At 34.3% G+C, this 26753-nt stretch overlaps 2 protein-coding genes across 4 annotated transcripts in view; one reads left to right on the top strand and one right to left on the bottom strand.

The window, feature by feature from the left end:
• LOC128989997 (prolyl 4-hydroxylase subunit alpha-1-like) overlaps positions 1-15347 on the bottom strand; it is a 40076-nt gene extending 24729 nt beyond the window's left edge. Inside the window, exon 1 of the mRNA XM_054412197.1 lies at positions 15182-15347. The gene's annotated coding sequence lies outside the window, so the exon portion shown is untranslated. The remainder of the gene's footprint in view (positions 1-15181) is intronic.
• A 3204-nt stretch (positions 15348-18551) lies between these two features.
• Positions 18552-26753, top strand: part of LOC128988699 (actin-binding protein WASF3) — a 32067-nt gene continuing 23865 nt past the window's right edge. For all 3 annotated transcript variants that reach the window (XM_054410253.1, XM_054410252.1, XM_054410251.1), the window contains exons 1-2: positions 18552-18714; positions 25656-25860. In XM_054410253.1, coding sequence (XP_054266228.1) covers positions 25675-25860 — 186 coding nt within the window. In that variant the 5' untranslated portion in view covers positions 18552-18714; positions 25656-25674. The remainder of the gene's footprint in view (positions 18715-25655; positions 25861-26753) is intronic.

Genomic DNA, 26753 nt, shown 5'->3' with positions numbered 1-26753 from the left:
AGAGATGCAATTAGCTTAAAAATAAACACACCTTGAGTTACAACGTAATTTTATAAATTACTTTAGGAAGTTCATAACTCCATTTCATGAACATCCACAGGTTATCACCTTGCGGAAACACGGACCTAGAAATGTTCCCTTCAAAAAATAAATGCTCACCTCTACGCCTTAAAATATCCCTCTGCCACACTCAAGCATCTTCCATTACCCTTTACAACAACTAAATTAAATACTTGTGATGATCAATTTTTACTTTCTCCCCCTATACCATAGTATATGGAGAAAGTATTGTTTTTTTCAAAATTTTCGAGTTTGAGTTTTGAGTGGATATATTCGTTTTGGGTCCCCCTGGACCCAAAAAAGTGGTTTTTGAAGTGATGTCTGTGTGTGTGTGTGTGTGTGTGTGTGTGTGTGTGTGTGTGTGTCTGTGTGTGTGTCTGTGTGTCTGGATGTGTACAGAGCTAGGGACTACACCTGTGGTCCGATTTCAATGAAATTTGGTATGTAGGTTCTAATCCGTGGTATCTCCAGGCGTTTTTTTTTCATTTTTTTGAAATTTTGATTTTTTATGGGGATTTTCCCATAAAAACCCATAAAAACCGAAAAAATCGGATTTTCTCAAAAATGGCCCGAACGATTTTGATAAAGATTTAGTATGTTGTAGCCCTTTAAATTCTGAACAAAATGGTACAAATCCCATTTCTGTAAAAATTACGGTTCAAAAGTTATGGTAAATTATGTTATTTTCCCATAAAACCCCCATAAAATAACGAAAAATAGGATTTTAGACAAAAATCCGGTTTTGATTTAACAGAGTATGTTATGATCCTTACAATTTTGATAGTTTTTGCCATTTTTTAGAAAATTTTATTTTTAATGGAGATTTTCCCATAAAACCCCATAAAAACTGGAAAAATAGGATTTTCTCAAAAATGGCCCGAACGATTTTGATAAAAATTTAGTATGTTATAGTCCTTTATATTCTAAACAAAATTGTACAAATCCCATTTCTGTAAAAATTACGGTTCAAAAGTTATGGTAAATTATGTTATTTTCCCATAAAAATCCCCATAAAATAACGGAAAATCGGATTTTCCCAAAATTGGCTAGAACGATTTTGATAAAAATTGAGTATGTTATAGTCCTTTAAATTCTGAAGAAAATTGTACAAATCCCATTTCCGTATATTTACTCTCACCGCTTACTCATGAGAAAGGTTGTTGACAATCTTATGGGAGAAAGTATGTGTCAGAATGCTGATACCGTTTATTTTAGATACAGTTCAAAAAGTGTTGCGTCTTCAAGCAAATTATAAAAATAAACACCACGAACAAATAAATCCCGTGACCTTTACATACTGAGTCAACAAGATAAGACGGGACCATGTTTTGTCGGATTAGTTTAAGAGAGTCACTCATCACCCCTAAAGTTATTTCTTTCCAAGACAATACTGGATACATTGTGTTGTCATCTCTAACGACATCCCTAAACACTGAGTTTAGTTTATCAAAATTTCCAATCTCTACGATGGAAAATCGACTTTCAAATGTCAGAAATTTTTTAATTCAACCATTTACGGACCGAATCACCGAATGCACCAGACGATACTGAGAAAGGAACAGCGGACGTGAAGACATAACTATAAAAAATACATTCGACATTGACTGGCAATCCCACAAAGCAAATCACTATCTAGGCCATCCTCTACGTGAGTAACCAGTATTTCATGTCCGGTAATTTAAAAAATACAAGTCATTTACGACATGTTTGCACGAACGTCCAATTGACGGTGCAATGATAATAGTAAAAATTAAAACTCCGCCAGAAAACTTTGCGCAAGTCCCAAAAACTGTTTTACAATGCACACATTTAGCGTTCTGTAAGTAAATCAACCCCCATGAGGACAAACTCATGGACATTAAAAATGCAGCTGGTTTTATAGAACTAATGACAATTAATTAACTTAATATGCTTAACAGGTTCCCGAATCTTTTCTGGAACAGGTAGCCAATTGCATAATTTAAACGTAAAAACGCCTTATAACGAAAAGAAATGCCATAAAACTCCGTAAGGTAGCCCACACTGAACGCATTTTAGGTTCACCCATGGCTTGATAACCTATGTCAAATAAATAATGTACGTTTTTTGGTTATCTTATCAATGAATGGTGGTCCCCATTTTAAATTCCCATTCCTTCATTAATTTTAATTTCATCAGTTTCGTTTTCAGAATACGTCCTAGATAAAAGTGTGATTATAAACTAACTACAAACAATATCTTCACACAATCAGATATTGGGTTGAGATGGTTTTCGAAACACATGTTTTTACTAATTTACAGAAGTAAATAAACGGTTTTAAGCAATCCAACACATATTTTCTCCCATTAGCTTGTCAATAACCCGTATCATGGGTAAGGTGAGAGTAACTATTTTATAGGGAAAATCATATAAGTTTCAATAACTTTTGAACCGTAATTCTACAACGTTGGAGGTTGAACCATTTTGTTTGTAGTTAAATGGACGTGAAATACTTAAAATCAAAATCGTTAGAGCCATTATGGACTATGGTGGAAATCCGTTTTTTCTATGGTTTTATGGGAAAATAACAATTGAAAATCAAATTTGCAAAAAAAAATTAAAACAAAAGTTCCTGGGGATACCTTGGATCAGTAGCCATATACCAAATTTCAAAATCTGACCACAGCCCTACAGGTGTAGTTTGTTCTGTACACACACAAAACGTTTATTTCAACCCAAAACTCAAACTCGAAAATGTTGACGAAAACAAAACTTCTTCCTTATACTATGTATAGGGGGAGGAAGTAAAATTAAAATTATTGAAAGTATCGCAACCCTCTAAGGTCTTGTAGGGTATAAAAATAAATCCCTTCAAAAAGTAACAGTTCGTGTTATTTCCTAATACGACACCACGACTTTAAACTTCTGTAATTAGTGACGTCACACGGGCGTGTTTCATATGCAACTTCTCTTTATGGTTTTATGACCCACTCTTCACATTTAATTACCGATATACGCCGATGCTGCAACGACGACAACGACAGTAAATCACAAGTGAGGTTAGGTTGGTGTCGTGCGTGTCGCAATGAAGCCCCTTCCCGCCAAAGGGCAAGGCCCATGGCTGGATGAGCGACGACAATGGATCAGCTGATCTCCCCCCTCTTTGTTATCATGTAGCCGTAACAATACCTCGTGACTCCGCCTAATTGGCATTATTCAATTTCAATTTCAGTAACCGCAGGTGAAAGTGGAAGCAGATCCCTCATTCTGGTACGCAGGTCCTGCTAAAAGATTTGCTTGATGTACCTGTATGCTTGTGGGGAGGTAAACATATGCTTTTAAATTCAAGTATCGTTTCAATTGCAGTCTAATCTATGGGTTTCTAGAATTTTGGGGTTGGCCGTAGTATACTAAACTAAATAAGTCGTTTCAATAATTTCGAATACCGATTGTATACAGTAGGTTATTCGTAATAACGATTTAATTTTCAATATTAGTCTTGAGGTAATTTACCATCTTATCAAAACATTCGAACAAATTTAAAACGAATTTGACTGGGCAATAAATTAAATTTGTTCATCTGAGCAACAATCCAGTCAGCTTATTTAGTGTGTAGAACAGATTAAAGAGTATACATAGGAGGAGTGCTGCTGTATATTCTTTTTCCTACGGTTAAAGTCTACTTCTCGTTCCATTGTAAATTTTGAAACTCTTTTTCGTGTCTAGTTCATGTCCGGTGACAGTGATCGCCGATGAGAATTTGTTTCTATTATTTTACTTTAGGGTTAATTTCATGAATTTTCTTTACTGGATGACTAAGAGATGAGTTGTTGTTTATGATTAGATCGCTTTTAAAACGAGGTTTTAAATTAGTGAAATATCAAAAAAGAAATTGTAAACAAAACACGACCTCTACAGAGCACCAGACGGAGCTAACAATAAAATCGTCTTTAGCTGATCCACAAGGATGAGAAATCTACTAAGGGAGTATGTTATATCCGGTAAAAGTAATTCTATAGGACCTGCCACAAAACTGCAATCTTCTGTTAAAAAAAAAAAAACACTCACAAACTAAACTAGTATGTTCCAATATGGACTTTTGGCTTATTTAAGTTTTGAATGCTATTTCGAGTCTGAGAATTTTGATAACTGATAAAAAACGTGACGAAAATACTAGTTCCAACTCATCAGCGTTTTAAAGGATTAGCCTATGTTGCAACATCCACCAAAACTGGACTGTTTTGATTGGCGATAATTCGAAAATATTTGATAATCCTTTGAACTTAACACGAATTTGACTAATGGAAAAATTGTGAAATGCTAATAGTGTTTGCCACTCTAGGATGAAAACTAACAAAATATAAATCCCTGGAACATGTCAGTTCCCATCCATCGATGTATAAAACTGACTGTTAGTTTTATACATCGATGTTCCCATCACCCTTGCCAATATGCCAACATTGACTTCCAAGCCGAATACGAGACATGAATGTAGAATGTGACACAAGTTGGCTAGCCTGGCGCTACTCACTTGACTCTAAACTATTATAATCAAGCTGGGTTACTGCATAGCTAAACATCAGTGTAGCCAACAGTGGCCGCTGGATAGTAAAAAGGCGTGGTACGGTGGTACCCCTCTAGGATGCCGGGGTGGGGGGGGAGGGGGGGCAAGCTGTTTATCTCATCTCGTGCGGGTTATCTTCAAACGCCTACTACTTGGTGTGAAGAACCTTTTTGAAGCAAACGCCGCTACAACAGTTCTGTACCACTGCCACGGATATGCTTCAGTTGTGTTTCAAGTTAGAAACATAGTTATTGTTGTTTTAGCGAATTTCCCTATAGGGAAGTAGCTATTACCGTAGGTCTCATCCTCATGGTAAGACCTAAGCCCGGGACCGATTTACTTTTTCATTATGATGTCCCCAGAGGCCAAAAACACCATTCGTTCAAATTTTTATACATCTCTCTCTCTCTATATATATATATGTGTGTGTGTGTGTGTCCATCCGCACGATAACTTGAGTAATTTTTGTCTGATTTTGATAAAATTTGGTTTGAAGGTGTAAGGCGGGATAAACTTGAATGAGTTCGCTAACCAGCATGATCGGACTATGGGAACGGGGGTTTATGGGGGGTTTTATGGGGTAAAAATAGGTTTTTCCCATTTTTGACCCAAAAACACAAAATTTCACAATTTATTTTTAAACCATATTGTAGAGCTTAAAAAAACAAATAATTTAGTATATTGAAGCGTTATTATGCGCCTAATTGTTACGGAGAAAATTCAAAAAATTGTAATTTTAAAATTCCCATGTTATTCTTATGGAGAATAAGTCAACTGATGTAGTTTGCTTGTTTATGAACATATTTTGATCGATTTTGGAAAATACTTTTATTTCTTAATAAACTATTATCATTTTATAAAAAAATCTTGTTTACCCTCCCTGTTGCAGCAAACCTAAGTACTCGTTAAACTAATTCTATTTAAATAGGAAATGAATGTGCTATTTTTATGGAGGCATTTTAGTGTAAATCTAATCAGGTTAATGGAAATTCGCTTAGTCTGCAGGTTTGCTGCGGCGGGGGTATTTTTTTAATCGTTTGGTACTCTTTAATCTTTAATTGCCTTGTTTGACTAGTCAAAGTATATGAATCGTGCTCACTTGCTATTTTATTTGACCAAAGATATATGAGCCAGGTTTATTTACGTTGCTTTGCTTTTGGAAATTGTCAAGGCAATTCACAGCTGTTTTGGTCCAGCGTCCGTTTAGCAATCACCTAAACCAAACCATATTGACAATACAATATTGCAGTTAACATTCCATGTAAAATGTGTCCATCCAAATAACATGCACTCAAATTCCGGGGAATTGGTTGTATGGGTCAAAATAAAGAGTGGCATTTTTTCCAAGTGATCTTTATGATACTTGGTAGGCTATGTATTTTAAAACGTTTTTATTAGCTCGCTTTCTTGTCCGGTACAAATTTTGCAATCAATTTTATACTAACTTCCCGATGAGCTAGAGATTTGAAACTTGAAACATAGCTCACAAATGGAAGACAATGCAATATTATATAATTTAATTTTCATATTTCCCTTGGGCTACGCCCCATTGGCTTGTTTTTATTAACTCGCTTTCTTGCAAATTTTGATACTTCCCGATGAGCTAGAGACTTGAAACTTGAAACATAGCTCACAAATGGATGACAATGCAATATTTAATCATTTAATTTTCATATTTCCCTTGGGATACGCCCCATAGGCTTGTTTTTATTAGCTCGCTTTCCTACAAATTTTGATATCAATTTTAAACGAAGGTCCTGATGAGCAAGAGACTTGAAATTTGAAATATAGCTCACAAATGGATGACAATGCAATATTATATCATTTAATTTACATATTTCCCTTGGGCTACGCCCCATGGGCTTCCAAATTTTCCATGTTTACATTTTGAAAGAATGTAAATATATCAATTAATTTAAGTCAGCTGTAAATACTTAAATTTGACAGTTCGATTAGCAGAGGTTAAGAGGTACAGGTTATGCTCCCAAGAGATTCTTTATACAAACATTTCAAAATAAAGATAAACAATCTTATTGCATATACAGTATAAAGGTGTTTGTTAATAATGTCGATTGTTATTTATTTAGTATTCTATAAAGTAAACAATAAATTAAATATATTGATATTTATAGTTAGTAGGTAGGCCATACATTCAATCTAATACATAATTATATTTAAAGAAACTCAAATAAACCTTAGATTTAGATTTCCTACATGCCTCTGTCTTAATCTGATATAGATGCTTGAAATAGATTTAACATCCACCCACATTAAAAACTAAAAAGTAGAAAATAATTTATAAATAAAAAACTTTTTTAAAACAAAACGTTTTTAAACGCACTAAAAAGTAGAAAATAATTTACAAATATGTGGAGAGTATAAATACTTGTAAGATTTAAAACGAAAAACGTGGGGTGCATGCATTGATAATAATACATTAGTTCAATAGGTGAAGGTAATTGTAAATTATCTATTGCATGCACCCCACGTTTTTCGTTTTAAATCTTACAAGTATTTATACTCTCCACATATTTGTAAATTATTTTCTACTTTTTAATGCGTTTAAAAACGTTTTGTTTTAAAAAAGTTTTTTTATTTATAAATTATTTTTAGAGTACAAATTATTTTAACCTCGTCCACCACAAATAAATGGCTGATTTAACATACGGTGGCACTGGTATTGTGTTGTATATCTAGTCAGTCAATCTATGTTGGCTTCAACAATTAATTAAGCTGTTTACACAAAAGGCTGAGATAGATAAATACAGTCAACATATACGGGGTGTCCCGTAAGTAAACAGCCAAATTCCGGGAAATGGTATATGGTTCTTATGGTGAAAGTAAGAGAAAATATGGAAAACGTGTTTTCCAAAATCGCTTGTCTACTAGATGTCCACCATTTTGTTTGTTATACATAGATATTTTTATCTTTGAAGTTTTTCAATCAAAGATTATGAAACTTGGCATGTTAACGTACACAATACCAATACCTATTGTAGAAAAAAATAAAGCTGGTCAGATTATAAATTTCAAAATGGCGGCCGTTATAATATTACACGCATGTTCTACATTTTATCTGGTAAACAAAGCGATGGAAAAAATGTATTCTTGATTTTCTTTTTATTTTGATCCATAGAACACTTTCCCGGAATTTAGCTTTTTACTTACGGGACACCCGGTATACTCTCCAACACTTGTACGAGAAAGACTTCGTGTGAGCGTGAAAAGATAGGTTCGCCGTTGTTGGTATCAGTTCAGGCTACTTATTTATTCAGGGGAGTGGAGTGTGTCAAAAAGCATTCCGAACGCAACATATTTATAGTTAAATCTTATGTCAGTGGTACATTTGGAGTAATTGCCGCACTAGGTCAAATTACTCGAGCGGTCCCCTCCCATGAACGTTCGGATGTTTACTAGACACCCTGGGTGTTGATTTCAGTATAAATGTCAATAAGGCAATGTGTAGGATAATGTATAGGTAATTTTAAATTGGTTAACGAACGTTTTTACAAAATGTCATCAAAATCATACAAATTACTCGAGTTCAAGCTGTAACACACTTATAAACGGATGGTGTTTTTTCGCCTCTGTGGACATCAAAACTGGAAAGATTCGGCCCCGATACTAGCCGATAGGCCGATAGGCCTTACCATGGGGCCTAGGGTAATATTTATTCCCTACATAAGAAATTCGCTAAAAAAACAATATAAGTGTGAAACATTCATAAAAACATAACGCATGTGAGTTAGGTGTGATGCTAAGTTATCCCTCAAGTCTGTTAACCCTAATCATGAGACCGTGGGAACAACTGGTAATTTCCCCGCTGGCTGCCGAGTGTCGGTCAAAGGTCGTCAACATCCACCTGAGTACGGTATTACTTTCATCCCGGAAGATGAGCTAATCATTTTCACTCAATTTGATTTCAGCAAGCTAATTTTAAACCTAACTTCTTGAAACGAGGATTTTTTGTATGGATGGTTTATACCGTTGGACTTCATATAGTTCGACATTAATACTCTTCCGAAATTTCCGAGTTACAAATCAGCACTAGATCGTACATTTTAGGATGGGATCAAGAAGGAACTGTGGGTTTGGATAGAGTTTAAAATACCCCCACCGCAGCAAACATGGAATCCAAGCAAATTTAATTCTGATTGGAAAATGCATTTCCATAATTAAGACATATTGATTTCTTATTTAAATAACAGTAGATATAACGAGTACCTAGGTTTGCTGATACGGAGAAGGGGTAAATTGGATTTTTGATCAAATTTTAATCGTACTGTGATGAAATGGATTTGCCGAATTGGACCAAATTCCTAAATATGAATTTTCAATATACAGTATTTTTGGAATCTTCTCCGTAACCTTTAATTGCACAACAATGCTTAATAGTATTTTTAATTAATTTCTTCTCACACAAGTAAATTCCTAGAGCACAGGGATTCGCGAAGATTGGGCCTACACAGTGTTAACAGTCGATTTACATTTAATTTACAATTCTCATATACTAAGCTGTAAATGTGAAGGAGACCCTTTCTAACGACGAGGGACTCTAGGGTCAAAAGGTTAGGGGAACTCCACGATGCGGTGAACGATGAACGGTACGACTAACGCGGTGTACATAGATGTGGATTTAATTCATCTCTAGATTAAAACAGTGTTGAGACACCTCTTCTCGTTTAAATGCATTGCCGTACGTCCATAGATAAATTTAGATAAATATTAGCATGTAAATATTCGCAAATCTCAATTCTTTAGCATGATTGGTAGAGATTTTAATCCGTGTTAGAGGTAAATTTCAACGAGTGTTCCGTGGTTTGTGTGTGGAATTAAAGAGCAGCTTTTGACTTTGGGTAGTGAGATTGAGGTTTTGTTTTGGTTTGGTTTGATTCTGTTTAGTCTTTTAGGTTCAGTTTAATTTTAGAATGTAATATTTGGACATTAACTATGGCAAAATTTGTACTTAGTGGCAGGATGAACATTTTAAATTAAATTAGATTTAGGTTTATTTCTTGTTTGTATCACGTGTAAATGGATAAACGAAGGCATCCTATATAAATGTATCTCTATATAAAGTATACAGTCGGTATCTATCGTTCAAATGCGTTACTATACTATACATTACGAGTAAATACATACTATACATATCTAGCTGTAGGTTTTTGTGAGAGTTTTGAACTAGTGGCGATTTCAAGGAGCCAAAACCCTGGTCATTTTATTATTACTAAAAAACGACGATTTTCTAAACATAGCATTGATAGCCCAACGACAAAAAGGCTTCTGAATTGTCTCTGTACAGGATCGAACCAGCAGCTTTTAGCATTGTAGGAACTGGGTTAAACTGAAAAGTTGCATAAGCTATACATGTGACTGCACCTCGAGCCACAAATGAGCCTCTAAGTGCACACATCTCTTTATAAAGATGCACGACTAGTTTAAGATGCAAGTCTAGATGCAGAAAATCACGATATCATGTTACATGTTAGCGCAACGACCACCAAACAGCGAAACAGCTGACAGCGCACGACCGAGACATCTGCAAATGCCATCTCCAGAGGGAACGTTCAGTGTTGTCATCACATCTCTCCAGGAATTCTACGCTCGACAATTTTGCTAACCTACTATAGATTTCCAATTTTTCTTCAATTTATGACTGCATGTGGTCCCAGCATAGATTAAAGGAGTAGACAGGTAATGCCAAAGTAGTGTATGAGTGGAAATTCAAAGTTATGATTTAAAAATGATTGTGTGAGTCAAATGCATTTCAGACAGAAAATTTGTATTAAACTGTCAAGTGGTTCAAACTATTGATTGTTTTGGGAAGCAGCTAGTTATAGATTTGAACACACTATATTCAGTATTCAAGTATGCAGTAGACATGTTCTTAGTCAATTAAAAGTCAGCCGAGGTTCTATATTTAGACCATCGAAGTATATAAAACCCTAGTTCGATGATTTAGACACACGAGGGCACTAGTACTTTTTATTGGTTTATAATTGAAGAAATGTGAATAAAAGTGTTATAAATATAGAAGAATTGCTATTAAGCTAACACGTATCGTTTTTACACGTTCAATTAATTGTCCAGTATCGATTGTTTATATTTGGCCAACCTAAGAAATGGTACCGCTTCTAATTTGTGAATCAATTGGATATTTTAAATTTACAATGTCATTCTCTTACCAAATCAATACATAATCACGAACACTTCTGACATAATACTAGTAATTGAATCGTACAAGAATAAAATTTAGATATCACTGGTTATCAGTTAATTAAGTTACCCAAAGTCTTATTTGTTTATAAATCCTTCCCTTGACTGTGTTTCAACGCATAGTACTTGTACAATAGATAAAAGGAGTATGCTTGTACTACCAATACTTGTACTGCGAAATGACTTCAAAACAGGATCAATAAAAAGCGTAATCAAAAAGCAGTCAAAGCGTTCACAAATATTAACTTTATTATCTACTAGCTGTTGTACCCGTGTTTTTTTTCAACGGGAAGAGGACACAAAATAGAAACATTTTAATCTTTACATCTGTTGCATATAATAGTTACACATCCGCAAACGCTTTTAGAAACAAAATTCAACTTTTATGGCCTTAATAGAAAAGTTAAAGTTATAACTTTTAAATCTGGTAAGTAGTGGATAGCACCATTTTGGTTTTGATTAATTTTAAATCATGTGTAGGCTGATATGAGAAAACCTTACAAAATCTTCGAATACAACTTTGACATACATGATTTACCTTCATCTCCCTTAATTAAATATATTTTAATTTACTATTGACATTTTAAATTTCAATTTTGAAGTTGCAAAAATACTAATTATTAAATTTAAATGAACACTTTTTTTAAATTTCACTCTTCTTTATAATATTAGTAGGATTAAATCACAAATCCTTCCATCTTAAGTTTCTTTACTCACAATAAATCATTAGCAAAACTAAGTCAGCTGTTATAAACTTTAGAAATATTGCTGTGCCTTATCAATACAGTCTTTTGAAATATTAAAGAAACTATATATCTATAGGTACTATACAAAATTTTAAACAAATAATTCAGCATTACAGACAACAGACAAAACTAATATGATTATCAAAGCATCAAGGCCTAAAAAATATAATAGCAAATACAATATATGTTTCATTGCATCTCTGATTCTACTCTATAAAAAATATCAACAAACAACTTAATATACATACCAGTTCTTTTAATCAGTTCCATCGTCCATTTCCTTTACATTTTCACACTTACCATTAAGTAAACATAGTAACAGATATTTCATTGATTTTAGAAACAAAAGAACACTGTGTACTGCTTAGTTTTATGATATTTTCCTTGGTTTAATTTAATCAGTGGTGTGGCAAAACACAAATAATAAATGTATCAAATAAAGTAAATGTGAACTGAAAGCTATGTTAAGATAAAAAAGAGTATTTTTGTATTACTATTTGATAATTAAATATAGTTACACATATACAACAGATTCTAGAAAACAAAAATCAACGATGTACAATTTAGTTATTGATGATATTCTTTAGTTTAATTTAAGCATAGGTTTAGCAAAACACAATAACTTAATTTACCTAAATATACATATAAAAAAACAATGTGATGTGCAAGTTAATCTAACACAAGTTAAACAGTTTGAATTTGTTTAAAGTAGCCTCCAAATTCATACAAAACATCTATAAATTGTAATTTTCATACTGTTTTCATGAAAACATATCAATAACATTATTTTCATAACTTTGACGCTTTAAAAAATCCAAAGCAGAGCCGGAGTTGATACAGCAACGGTTATAAAAACTTTATTTTCTATAATCATTGACATAGTTTTAGAATAAATAATCCATGATTAAAGGTTAGATTAAAATAAACCTACCTCATATTTATGGAAAATATTATATTTAATTTCTTTGTATCAGCTGTCTGAAATTGTGAAATATGCAGTTTAGAGTTCTTCTTGTTTACATTTAAATGTCAAAGCAAATGTAAACAAACATTGTTAGTGTTCTCATCGCAGCCATGGAGACCAATCAATATTTACTTTTAAAATGTTCACCTCAGAACTTTTAAAGCCAAAGGGGCAAAGCCCACGGTCAGTATCGAAGTGTGAATAGTCCTATAATGGTCCTTGGTATGGTAACTATATTTTTGTAAAATTTAAGCCCAATTGGTTCAGTAGTTTTTGTACCTATTAGTAATACACATACAGAAAGACACCATTAGATTTTTATATAATAGTATAGACTGTATAAACAATTTGCAGTCATATGTTTTGATTTTATCATAGATAGATAATTTATTTTTGTAAAAAAATACGACCGACTTCAAAATGCTTTAAAAAGAATGAAATAATTTCAATAAAGTAAACTTTTGTATTAGGCAAGCTCACGTATTTCAAGTCGGCGCGGCTCAAACTGCAAATATGATTGAAATTAAATATTGTGTGTGTATTTTGAAAATCAATAAATTGTAGCTGGATAACATAAATATATAAAAAACATACTGAACTGTTTTGTTTATATATTAAAGGAAATATTTTCTTGTATTTTATGTTTACTTCAGAATAAATGCATAAAGCCGTGTAATTAACTCTAAAATAATAAAATAAAAATGTCGTCGACACTATAGCCACCAGTGTCACCGGACATAAATTAGACACGAAAAACGAGCTAAAAATTTACAATTGGATGGGAAGTCTACTTTTGTTGGTTAGTCTATGATTTTATTTAGCTAAAGTATCTTATGAACAAGAAAGGAGACGTGCACAATTTTGTTTACACATAAATATGAAAATACAAACTTCGAAGCCTATGAACAATCGCCAAGGGTGCCATGATCGGTGTTGACATTGTCACGTACGCCACGACCACGAGATCCAAGAGGCATTGATTAGAACAGCGCAATACAAGAGCCGGGAGTATAGTAGAACAGTAGAGTCAGATAACCTACGATCTGTGATGTCGATAGCATTGTTGCTTTCTCCTGCTACTCTACAGGAGCAAGAACGTGCTTAGCGACAGAGTTGCCAAAATGTCAGGTGTGATTTTCTCACGATTACCTCATTACCGTATTGCTACTGAATTTCCGCCTTTCAAATGTTGTTTCGCATGTATTTTAGGCTCTCATCAAAATATTTAGTTTAGCAATATTAATTTATCTGTCTAACTCTTGTGCTCTAACCAAATATAAGGTATCAAAGATGCCGCAAATTGTACAGTTCAACGGAATGCATGACGCCGATAATCATCATTCATCAATGTCAGCGCCAGAAAATATACAATTATTTGTAAATGACTGGTAACTTTTATGTCTCTAAAAAAATATATATCATCAACGAGTTTGTGCACCGGTGTTTCTGATGTAATTCAACATACAATCGAAGATAAATAAAATAACTTTAAATAAAATTAAAACTAAACAATCATGCTGTACATTAACTTGTAATATAATAGACTAGAGGTATTGGACTTAATGTAAAAAAACTACGTTAAGTTAGCAAGTGGAGACGCTGAACTGGGGTTATTTAAAACTTAAAACATATACAGTATAACATAACTTTGAAACTTTGAAAGTTTATGAACTAAAAAAATACCAAACTAGGGTTGCCCTTAATAGTTTTGGTAATGTGACATTCTAATGAATGTGTAATTAGCTAGATAAATTTTACAACTTTGATAAATTCTACATTTTTATATCTGTCAGAAAACTCCTGTTACTCTACAAAACCTACCCTTAAGAGAAAAAGTGTTTTAAGAACTAAGACTAGTATCTGAATTATAATGTTATCATAGACTAATAATGGAAATGGCAACGAAAGTTGGACATTAAAATAGAGGTTCAAACGCAAATGTGGGTCCTCTACAATTGAAAATGTATGTACATATATAATATGCGGTTAATTAATTAGGTAAAATACAGTAGAACCTTATTGATAACAAGACTCTCAAAGGGATTATAAAATCTATGACTTGTTATCAAGGTTGACTTCTTATCTAGGTTTGCAATAACACGTGATTAGGGGTAAAATAATTTCAAGGGGATTTGAAATGACCCTTTATCAAGGGTGACTTGTTATCGAGGTTCTACTATAGGTCCCATAATGCAGAGTTCTTGTGAGAAAATTTAAGATAGGTTACCCACCCAGGACTATTGGTACACAAAAGTACAATTTTTCAAAATATCAACAGGTCAAAAAGTAAATAAATACACATATTTCATTAAAAACTATATGAAGTTAAAAAAACTAAAGAAACTACCTATAGGCATTGAAAAATGACAACATGATTCTATGTAAAAATACCAGTGGGATGACACTGAAGTAAAAAACAACAGCGATACAAATGAAAATACAAAACCATGCCCGTATGTATACTGAACTAGAGTTAATCCGTTGGTAAAAATTCGGTGAATAAACATAAACATGATCATTGATCAATTAAAACCCAATTTGTGGTATTTGAAACCAAATCGCCAATACAGTTCATTCCACTCAATGAACTCTATGATAAACACAGTTAACCTTACATTGCAAATTCCTAATCACACTATATAAAATAACCAAAAACAACACAGTACACATACCGATCTGGTGAAAATCACATGAAGAATGAGGTCCAGGAGGGTAGGAATCACTACAAGAGGAGATTCATAGATTTTAAGAACACTTGTCATACAATAAACAATGAGAACTTGGAAAGAGATCAGACGACACTGTTTTGTTTGAGGTCTTGCGCTTTGACGTTCGCCGGAGCAGGAGTGGCTGGGCAGGCAGGGAGGGAGAGGGTGAGATCATCCTTTTTTACACCAATCAATAAAGGCTGGCGCACCATCTAGCAGTGAAGAGAGGAACTAGCTCAGCGTTTTTTGCTGGATCCGCCTGCCGCAGTGTCACCACCTGAGGGATTTTATCCCCGTTTCGGGATTTTGTCTGTGACCGTGGGATAGGTTATGAGACGGGAGGAAAATTAATTTGCAAAATTATAAAAAAACTGCCCATCAATTAAAATGCATTTAAATTAAGTGTAGTTCTTTTAATCAAAATTGACAAAATTACCTCTAGTGATGAAGTGAAAGAGGTTAAAAGACAGTAGTTAGGTAATAAAACACGAATCCAAATACTGTAGCAAATTTGGGACTTGAGTAGATGGGATATTGGCGATATACGCGGGATATATTTTCTCCGTTAAGTGAAAACACAACTGCACGTGCACCATTTGGTATTGTACTGTTGCTATTGTGCTGAATTTCGTAATTCTTGGAAAAAGTTGTTTTGAAGAAACTCATCCGACCACTCTTCTCTTACCATAGACAAAAAGAATTAAATATAGACTGTCAGCCGCGCTGCGGCACAGGAAACTACTATAACCATAACCATATACTACTAACACCATGGTTGCTATAGGTTCTGGCGCACCCCGCTGGGAGCACCGTGTAGTTACGTAGCGCGTACGCCGTAACTTCATGGCGCTCCCAGCGGTGTGTGCCAGAACCTATGGTAACTGCAGCTCGGCTGACTGTCTATATTTCATTCTTTTTGTCTATGGTCTTACTGACTGGTTATTTATTGTTACTGTTGGTGTAGCTGTACAAGGCCCCACTAGAAAAAAACTTTTCTAGTTTTTCTAGTGGGGCCTTGAGCTGTAGGGGAATCAGATATCTATAATCTATAACTATAAATAAAACAACGGGGAGTGGATTGGACACTAAAAAATGAGACCCATAAGTATTGCCCGAATAGTACAAAAATCGTACACGCAACCATTTATAAAATACTAAACTAATTTGTCATTCGTGTAATTTTACATCAGAACTATGATTATTATATAGATGTAGCTCTTTTGAAATCTAAATTTTACATTGTTATAGTAAGTCACCTTGTGTACTTAAAAAGTCTCCCAAATATTTGAATAAGTGGCAATTCAATTTAGTAACACAGAGGAAAGACAATTCAACTCTTGACAATTTAAATTATGGTGTGGATATGCTTATTAAAAGTTAAGTTAATGTCTGTGGGTTATTATTTTGATTTAAAATAATCATATAGTTTAATTTAAGCCAAAAAGTCTGAAAAGGATTATGTATAAGGTGTAAATTTAGCTATAATGATTAATTAACGTTTAAGAATAAATGCAAAATTAGTGTCACACTAAAATTACTTAATAGTAAAAAGGATTTAGTTATTTATTTATTGTAAAAAAATCCAAAGAAATATATTAATTTCGCAAGATGCTTGGTATATCCCCCAACTTCATTGCTTTATTACTGTTCTAGTTTCGTTTGTTCGGATTGTGTTATTTTCAAAATTTACACTGTTTACAATGTCGAGTTGCAATAGAGGAAATGTAAGTTTGCACTGCCTAATTAAATCGCAGAAGACAGCACATTTATAACATCGTAGGAATCACTCAATAATTTGGCCTTGGCCCGAAGTAGTTGTATTTTCTAATTTCGCTAAAACTACTTGGCTACCATATAGTTGTATGTAAATAATCTTAATCATTTAATGAACAATTTAATAAATATTAGAATGAATAAATGGCATTCACCATTCATTACTCACACTTACTACTACTGCATTACTTGTTAAAACGCTGAATCCACTCAACTCAGGTCTAAAGTCATATTTTTGTACCAAAGCATTAGACAGACATAAAATAACTACATTGGAGGAAAATGATAAATGAGTGTCCTGCTATGTAAGGTCGCGTTTTCGGGTTTCACAGAATTTTACAACATGTTTAAAACGTTTTTGTTTTTAACAGTTTTTACCACAATAATTTAAAATATTTTGTTGTAAACTCCATTCCCAACTTCCTATAATGTTCCCAGCTGTAATAATATTTGTTGTATACACGGAAAACTGCAAACTGCTGAAACCATTGGAATGTTATCAAAACTATAGTTTGCATGGATTTTGAAAACCTTGTTTAAATGCAAGCTGCAAACTTCTGTCCACATGCGGCTTAATTGCCCCTCTCAAGTCACTTGCTAGTTTATAAAGTACTGTATGTTATTATACAGACTGTCCCAAAAGTCCCGGACCGGTTTAATATTTTCTAAACTACAACAGATGAATCAATAAGATTTGGTACACCAAAACCACACCTAAAAATCTACTTTTTTAAGGAAATATCAATTTTCTGTCATATCATGGGGACGTCCCGCAAGGAGTCAGAAGGAAATCTTAAATTCTCGCGTTTTTCACGCTGCGTTCTTGCGTGAAAAAACGCGAGAAATATGGGCAGCATTAAATGTAATGAGGTATGCCACACGGAGTGTGTTTTCACGCAGATAAGGCGCGTCTGCAAAATCACCCGCCGCGGGCCCGCAGAAGGATGGACTGGGGTGCATTTTTGAAGCTTGTTTTCACGCTCTGTCCCTGGCCACACGGGCGGGAGCAACACGCAGCTTTGATCAAGTCGTCCTAGCAAGTTAAATAAAGATAAATGTATCTAATTTTTTCCAGGATAGCGTAAAATATTTTTGGGTCTTGCCAATTACACAGTAGGATCTTAACGGAGCCTAACGGAGTTAAAGGCGGCCGTGGTAAATCAATAGGCATAGTTTAAAAACTTACTCTTTTGTTGGTTAGTCGTTGCTATAAGACAATCCTAAGCACATAAGGCCACGATCCTAAGATCAGCTGAGGCATAGGGCATAGTGTATTCAAGGACAGCTGTAGCTAGTTCCGATTTCGATCCTCAGGTCCAACCAAATACTTGAACAACCGATCAAACCAGTGATCTGGCTTGTTTAAATTGTTATACTTGTTAATTATTTCAATCAAATTTATATTTAAACATCATCCCAAGCCAAAACCTGACTATTTTCATGGCGTAATGGGGGGTCGTGATTTCTTATAGTACGCCCTCGTTGAAAAGTCATTCTGTAAACTGTTGCAAGCTTGGTGGTGGATGTGTAGTGTATGTGTATTTCATTTCGGTCCCCAGACAAGACCCCAGTTTGCGTTATTGGGAGCACCTCAACCTCAATATTTTAGATTAACGCCATCTTAGGATGTTAAAAAAAGACTTAGATTAACTATATTCCTCCACTTTTAATATGTGTTTGTTTTTTGTGGTCTCCAAACGAATGGGATTATCCTTGAGAAACATGTAAGTTAATCTAAATGCTCAGTCTATGCTTAAGACTATACCCTACTTCTCTAGCCTAGATACCGCCCTTATGAGATCATGTTTATCTTAATTTGACATTACACGTTTATTATCTATTAAACTACTTGACTCACTGATTTAATTTTGATAGCTGGGATACAAGTCGAATAGGTCTTTCTCCTATAGAATGAACCTAAACACAAACTCTAATTCTTGAAAATGTTCATTCTAATGCTGTAAATCAAAGGTTTTGGTGGAATTGATTCAAAGGCTTGACATAAGACATTTAACCCCATGCAGCCTTTTAATGCATTAGTTTTCAACCAGGACCTGTGGCCTTGGAAGCTTGTTTTAGTAGGGTATTCACCTTGTAATTTGAGGTACGGTAGGCCTACTTGAGGCCTACCAAGTTTGTCCCCAATGTAACTTTGGGTATTGTGTTATTCCACCTTCGTATGAATCTTGTCAGCCTAAGAAAATGTGGTTACAATCTCTCATTCCCTTTCTAAATGCCGAAGTTCCGGATTAAATTACTCAAGTGCAAGACAGGTAATAAGGCCTAGGCCCAATAGGCCTAAAACGGGGTTTTACGTAGCCTAAGCTAGGCCGAACAAATGAATGAAAACCAATTCTTCCTATAAGCTTAATCTAGGTTAAGTTGTGTACACTTCTGCAGAGAACCTATGATAAATTAGGCTACCGGATGAATAACGATGTAGCTTATATTGAAAAGAACTTAAGTTAGGCATTTATAAATTTATATCTCTGGTTCGATAATTGTATATCGTAACTTAGGCCCTAAAGAATTTAATCAATTGTAACTCAGGGCCCAAAGTTATATGAAAAACAACAACAATATGGTAAAATTGACGATTCTTTTTATTAATTTTAAGTTATCCCTTTTTTCCACTTAAATATAGCCTAGGCTAGGCCGGGTACACTTCCATATCTGTTGGCACAAACAACCGAATGAGTAATATTGATTATTCGTTTTTTCAATTCGATATATCGTTTGGTTAGTTAGGTTAGGTTAACCTTGCCTAACTAACCGAACGATATGTCGAATAATCGATGTATCGATCAATATTTTCATTCGGTTGTTTGTGCCAACAGATGGAAGTGTACCCGGTAGGCCTACAAGTCAAACATTCTATAGGGCGTGGCATTTGTGACACAACCGATTTTTTTATAATCTCTTTTTAACTTAAGTCTTAAGTTACAATAACTGTCAGCAAGCGGGGCCAGATTTCCAAATAGGGCTTGGTATTCCCGGGTCAATGGGCGCAAGGTCGAAGGAAAAAATATATTTTTATAAGTTATCTATAAATCAAATAACTTAACTTAAGTTAAATAGCCATAACCATTATGCAAAATAGACTTACCATTTAATGTAAAAATTTGAAGCCAAGAAAATAGATAAAGTTCAGGACCATCTCATCAGAAGGTAGGCAGTACTAAGTTTTGTTAGTGTAGGCCTAGGTATTAACTTGGGCTAAATCATGGCCACATTATAAAAACAGGCCGTAATGCTCGTCTAGCATGACGTCACGATAGAAGACGGCATTGACGTAATGTTGCCATTTGTGATCAGGTGCTTGATTAATCTTTTCATCGAAAACATAAATATACCGGTAACCTTAATTACGTCATTGCCGTCTTCTATCGTGATGTCATGCTTGACGAGCATTACGGCCTGTTTTTTAGTGTGGCCTTGGTTTACACGTTCGCGGCGGCACGTCAAATGGCGGGCGTATCCCTAGTGCGTTGCAGCCCTCAGCGCCGAACAAACCCGATTGCCGCGTGTGATTGGCTTTCCAATATCAGTCTGACGAATAGCAAATAACGTGCGAGGATGTCCTGCTTTACAACGAGAGTCGACGTAGTTCGCTAAACACCCACAAAAAATCAATTAGGCTATGTTAGTACAGAAATTTTTCTTTTTATTTTAGTTTTAGTTTATATTTTGTAATTGTAACGTTAAGAAGTATGTATTTTTGTATTCTGTATATTATGTGGAAAATAAACATATTATTTCATTAATTCATTCACAGATAGCAGCACTGCTTGGAACGTAGCCGGTCCCATTGGAATTGTATTGCCAAATGGAGGGAAAAAGACGGGACAAAAAGTAGATTTTTGAGATTGCCAGACGGGGATTTTACGGGGATATTTACTACCAACCTACACCACAACAAAATACAGTATACTATTGAGCAGTGCTGTGCGAGGTTTCAAGTTTCTAGCTCTAATCCTGGCTTAAAAATAAAATCATTTCGTACTGCATTGCAGCTTGGGAGCGATCGCACCCACCAGGATGGCATTAGGGTTCCGTATGGGAGCGATCGCTCCCATGCCGCCGCGAACGTGTTAAATATACCTAAATTATAATCAATGCAGTATCATAGCAAACAGCTGATTGATTTATCACTTAACACAGAATATTGTCATTAGCTGGTAGACCATCTCAACAAATTGCACCACGTTTTTTGGCTTCAAATTTTTACATTACGGTACATGGGAAGACTATTCTGTGTAATAGTAGGTACCGGTATTTTGCAAATTGATTTTTAAAAAATCTTCAACAGTCTGTGAAGTTCATTGGAAGGCATAATTGTTAGTAGAAGTTAAGCTATTTATTTTCAAATTACGCTTCAACTTGGTTAAACAACATTGGTCTTAAACATGGGAGTAGGCTGTAGGGAGTTGTCAAGCGGTACGCATTGTATTGCCACTGCCACAGTGCTGGGTGCTGGTTCGGCGCTAGTGTTTGGAGTAGTGATACATAGCATAGTAGCGTGGAGTAGTTGCGTGGGCATGCCAATTTTATTTTTGAGTCACTGTTCAGTTACAACTCTAACCGATGCCCTCACCTCGCAAAACAAGAGTTATTAACCAACGTTTTAACGAGCCTACAACAACCTGCAGGCACAAGTTAAAATACACGTTGTGTTGAATGTTTAGAAAACAATGAGTTCATCTATTATAATTAGACAAAAAAAAAAGATTATCTCAATTTACCAAATTACCATGCGTGTTACTCATAACTTACGCTAACCATTGAAAACATTAAATAGTTTTTAATATATTTGACACATACAGTTATCCTGCTTAAAGAATAGATTATTTCACTGTCCCAGTCTGTCCCTCATATTTCTAAATCCCTTCCAATAACTTATGAACTTTCTAAAATGGCAGAAATTGCAATTTATACTGAACGCTACATGGGTTAAACAGCCAATACGCATGATTATCAGCGTTTTCTAAAATTAGATTTGATTTACTTCACTGTCTAATTTTTTGTTGTGTTTGTTCACACCGTTAGCATTTTTTACGATTTTTGCAAGTGGGAACTGTCCAAACCCTAGTCTTGTTACTTATAACGTCAACCTATTTGTTAGATAGCAATTATTGATAGCCCAATGACAAAGTGGCATCATGGTCCAGTAACGATCTCGCTTGGAATCGAACAATATTATCACAAGGCTACCTACCTAGACAATTACATTTCACATAACATACGCCTAGTCAATCATAATACTTTTAATTCAAATTGCGACCATAGGTAGATAGATAATTTAAGCTAAGTAGGCCTATGAATGGAGTTGAGTCTAGAATGAGTAGCACGATTTTCTTTAGTACTTAACTCAGAAGTAGAAATGCTGGAAAATAGACTACATTCTGGTAAGTTAATCATTTAAAAAATTAAAATACATAATAACAAAATTTTACAAAACTAATAAATCAAACACTTATATTCATTTAAAAGACCATTAAACATTTTGTAACTTCTTTTTTTTGAAATTTTAAAAGTTGTAGATACATTTTTTAAGCCGATTTAGTTCAACCTTTGTTTTTGATACTAGTAACTCCAAAGTTTTAAAGATATTGACCTGTAGGCCTAGGTAGATTCATTTACCAAAGCCCAACAATAGACTAAGTCAGGTGGTATGCAATGCTGGTGAGTTAAATGATGTGAGGCTCATCCAATTGACACTTCCTCATTGCATTGGAAAACCACAGTGGCCTATTGAAGGGTGCTTTTAGCTTGGACAGTGCAATCTGTCACAGTGTATCATCAGTAGGACCTTATCTAAGATAATGAGTAAAGTAAATCTGAAGACCTGCAGTTGCTTAAGTAAAGAAAAAACTCTTAGGGATCAGTGGGGAAAGTACCATTATTATTCCGTACATTTAAGATGTAGGCCTATTTATGACTGATTAATAAATATTTTGTGGTGTCACTCAATTCTCATGTCTTCAAACAAAGATCATTTAAATAAAATACCCCTGTCACAGCAAACCTCCAAACTAAGGGAATGTCCATTTGCCTGGTTGAATTTTTTACTAAAATATTCCTTTTGAATTGTCAGATTTATTTCCGATTTAATTCAATGAAATGAATAGGTTTGCTGCTACAGGGGAGGTAATAGAGTGTGCGTTTTTAATTGAATTGTTGATAGGCTTTCTTAGTTGGAAATAAATAAATGGTCCAAATTTGATAAAAATATATCCCTAAACAAGCAAACTCAGTTTATATTCTTCATAGAATAACACGGGCATTTTAAATTTAGGGTTTTTAAAAATATTTCCGTAATCTTTAGGCTAGGTGTAACAACAAAGCTTCAATGTAGCCTATACGGTAATAAATTATTTTTTAAGCTCAACTACAAAATAGGCTAGTATAGGAAGAATTTGAAAAATTTGTTGTCTTGGGGTCAAAAATGGAAATCCACATTTTACCCTGTTTACCTAGTCCATCATGCTTACAAATTTAACCCTCCCAGTGCTACTTGACGAAAATTCGACAAGCAGCACACTTTGTGTAGTGTTACTTGTCGATTTTTCGACACGCAGACATCGTTTACGGCGAAGGCTCTATGACTGACTGAATCGGATTGAACTGGATCGAGTTAGGTATCGTTCTTTCCGTAATATTCTAAGCTTTCTCCAGAGGTCTGTCTCTAAGCGCTATTCATTTTAGTTCCGAAAATATTGTAGCAGACAGCTGACGTGCGTGTATTTGTAAACAGCTAGGTTCCCCCGGACCGATGACTGATGTGTTTTATTACGTTTATCATTGTTTTAGTGTTAAAAATCAAAAGTAGTGATATACGTGGTGCATTATAAGAAGATTTAAGTGGTTTTGAAGTGCTGGTTGATGATCTGAAGAAGTAGGTAGTGATATTGATGTAAATTATCAGCCAGATTCCTAGCTATGGTTAGGCTATGCATTCTTAGCTAAACGCTATGTACTGAAATCAGTTTTTTGCCCATAACTTATTTATTTGCAAATATACTTCCTTATATTACTATATATTTGTAATCCTCATAAAATTTAGAACAAAGTGGCTATTTTAAAATATTTATAGGCCTATAATTTATACAATTTCATTGAGCGCGAACTTATTTTTTTTTTTGAAAATTTTTGAAATTATATTTTTTTTACCTAAAATTTTTTTTTTGAAAAAATGTTCCTTATGTTTTATATATAATATTGAAGCCCATGATTTTCCAAACAAAATGGTATATAGAACATTAGAATTAACATTGCTTTAAGCTTCTCAGATCCGTTTTAATAAAACCTTGCAAAAGCGCCAAAAATAGGTGGACATTAAGGCCTAAACTATGGACACTTGGAGGGTTAAGGTTCACAAATTTAATTAATTAAGTTATTGTAGGTTAACACGGTTGCTCAGAATTTAGTAAAAATCAGATGATTTTTAGTACACATTGAGTTTTCAAGCTAACAGACATTAAGTTAACATGAATTTAAATGGATGGGTGTATTGTCCTTTGAGACCTAAAAAAAAAAGGTCCTGGGGGTAGGTCTTCATCACGAGACCTACAATAATAGCTTACCCTTATATGGGGAATTTGCTAAAATACTTATTTTGATATTTTGGGATAGACATGTTACCTTAATAAATCATTGAATAAGACATAATATTTTGTTTGCTATTTAATATTCTACCAGTAACTATTTTTATACTTAGATTTATTATAGGCCTACTATTTTTTTTAAGGAAGTAGTAAGAGATGACTTTGCTTGCACAGAGACAGTTTTGTTTGAAGAATTTCTCTGTGATGTGTGGCAAATTACAATCAGCTGGTTTGTCTGCAGCTTGGCCTTGAGCCATTCAGTTCTGTTGACGTATGAAAATTATTCAACTAAATCTAATTGGGTCTTCTCAATTGTAAATAAGCAGTTTGTTTCTCTTGAAGTATGAATTTTTTTAAGAAGACTGTGAACTTAAGTGGTAATATCAACAATAAAAACATTCATTGTTAATGCTCAATTTAAAAGCCTATTGTTACAGAAAATATGACACTTTTTGCTAACCTGTTAGAGGTATCAAAATTGATTTAAAACTGAGCTTAAACTAGCTTACTTAAATTGAATAGAGCCATTTATAATATTATCACGATCAAAAGAAAGCAAACTGATATTTTAAAAAGCTAAAATAAGTTTTTCCATCTGGCTCAAGATTAGAAGTTTTATTTTGTTATTTTTTAAAGAGGTTGGCGGCCTCTTTTAACCTTGCATTTGCCCTTCCACAAAGACTAACTGCCCGTGCGTGGATCGTATGTACAGCAAAGCAAGGGGTGAGCCAATACAGTACGAAGGTGAACTGTACTGATAAAATTTTTACGGCAGTGACCAAGTCCGAACCCACGACATAGCTGCCTTGGGTCCGAAGTTCGTGATGCTACCGACTGAGCCACAGACTCACCACATGTAATGTAGTTACATGTAATTCACACTACAGATGCCTTTTAAAAATATCCCATTATAACTTTGCATATTATTAAAATGTTATTAATTATGGCATAAGCTACAAATTAAACTCAGTAAATAAATATCAAAATCAAACAATTAATTATTGAGTAAAAATTATAGAATAGCTCTTGCATTTATTGTGAGCGCTCAAATTCTGTTCCAGATAAAAACTCGGATGGGAAATGCCACTGCCAAAACGCTTGGTAGAGCCGGTGCATGTTGCACGCGGTACCATCCCGGAGGACTTTCCTCTGCCCTCGGAGCTTGAGGCTGCCACAAACGGCACTCTAGCCAACGCAGTACGCCAGCTGAGTAGCCTCAGTAAACATGCCGAGGACCTGTTTGGAGAATTGGCTCGAGACGCACAAGTAAGATAAAAGTTTTCAAATCATAGTTTGTCTAGAATATTTAGTTAGAAGTACAAATGGTACCATTTCAATTGACTTTTTCAATGAGCGATTGAAAATTTTTTTTAATATAAGACAGATTTATTTCTTAGTGATTGCTAATGAGAGCAAAAGTCCTAATCCTTACAAAGTCTCCAGGGGGTCATGAAATTAAAATTATTCCTCTTTCAGTAACGTTTAGTAAGTTAATTCGAAGGCTAGAGGGACATCCCAAAAACTGTTTGTTTCTTTTTACTTTTCATCAGCTCTTTGTTCAATCAGGTTGTCAACTTGATCAATACAAAAATAAATTAATCAGATCATTTATAGAGATTTTAAGAAATTTTCCCTACAAAAAAGAAAATCAAATTCTATTTCATAAGTTATGAAAAGCATAAAAAACTACAAGTAGATGTTAATTTTGCATGAAATGCCTCTATAAATATACGACAGTCCTGCTATTCTGAAAGCTGCTTTGGCTATTCCAAAATAAAGTTTGGAAATCATTGTTTTGAACTTCAGTGCGAAGCTAACATGAAATCTTGAACATCTACCGTGATCACAGAAAAATCGTAAACATCTTTCGTGTTCATGGCAAAATTGTAAAACATCTACTGTGGTCGTGGCAATATTTTCAACTGTGCATCTATTTGCATACGCTTTATGCGATTGCAAAAATAAAAGCTAGGTACACAGTCACAGTGAAATTGTTAAAATCTTCGGTTAAGGCTAATCGAGAAAATCGATAAAAATACATTCTCAACAAAATCAAGAATATCTTCTGGAGTTGCTGAGATATCATCATTGCCTATCATCATTCATCATAAAGATGATAACTTTTCAAGCTTATTCAGAAATCTGCTAATACGAACAGG

The sequence above is a fragment of the Macrosteles quadrilineatus genome, unplaced genomic scaffold (genome assembly GCF_028750875.1).
Source record: "Macrosteles quadrilineatus isolate MER2022 unplaced genomic scaffold, UCM_ALF_1.0 Scaffold_3__2_contigs__length_128488019, whole genome shotgun sequence".
Lineage (NCBI taxonomy): Eukaryota > Metazoa > Arthropoda > Insecta > Hemiptera > Cicadellidae > Macrosteles > Macrosteles quadrilineatus.
This window is presented reverse-complemented; position numbering and strand designations above follow the sequence as displayed.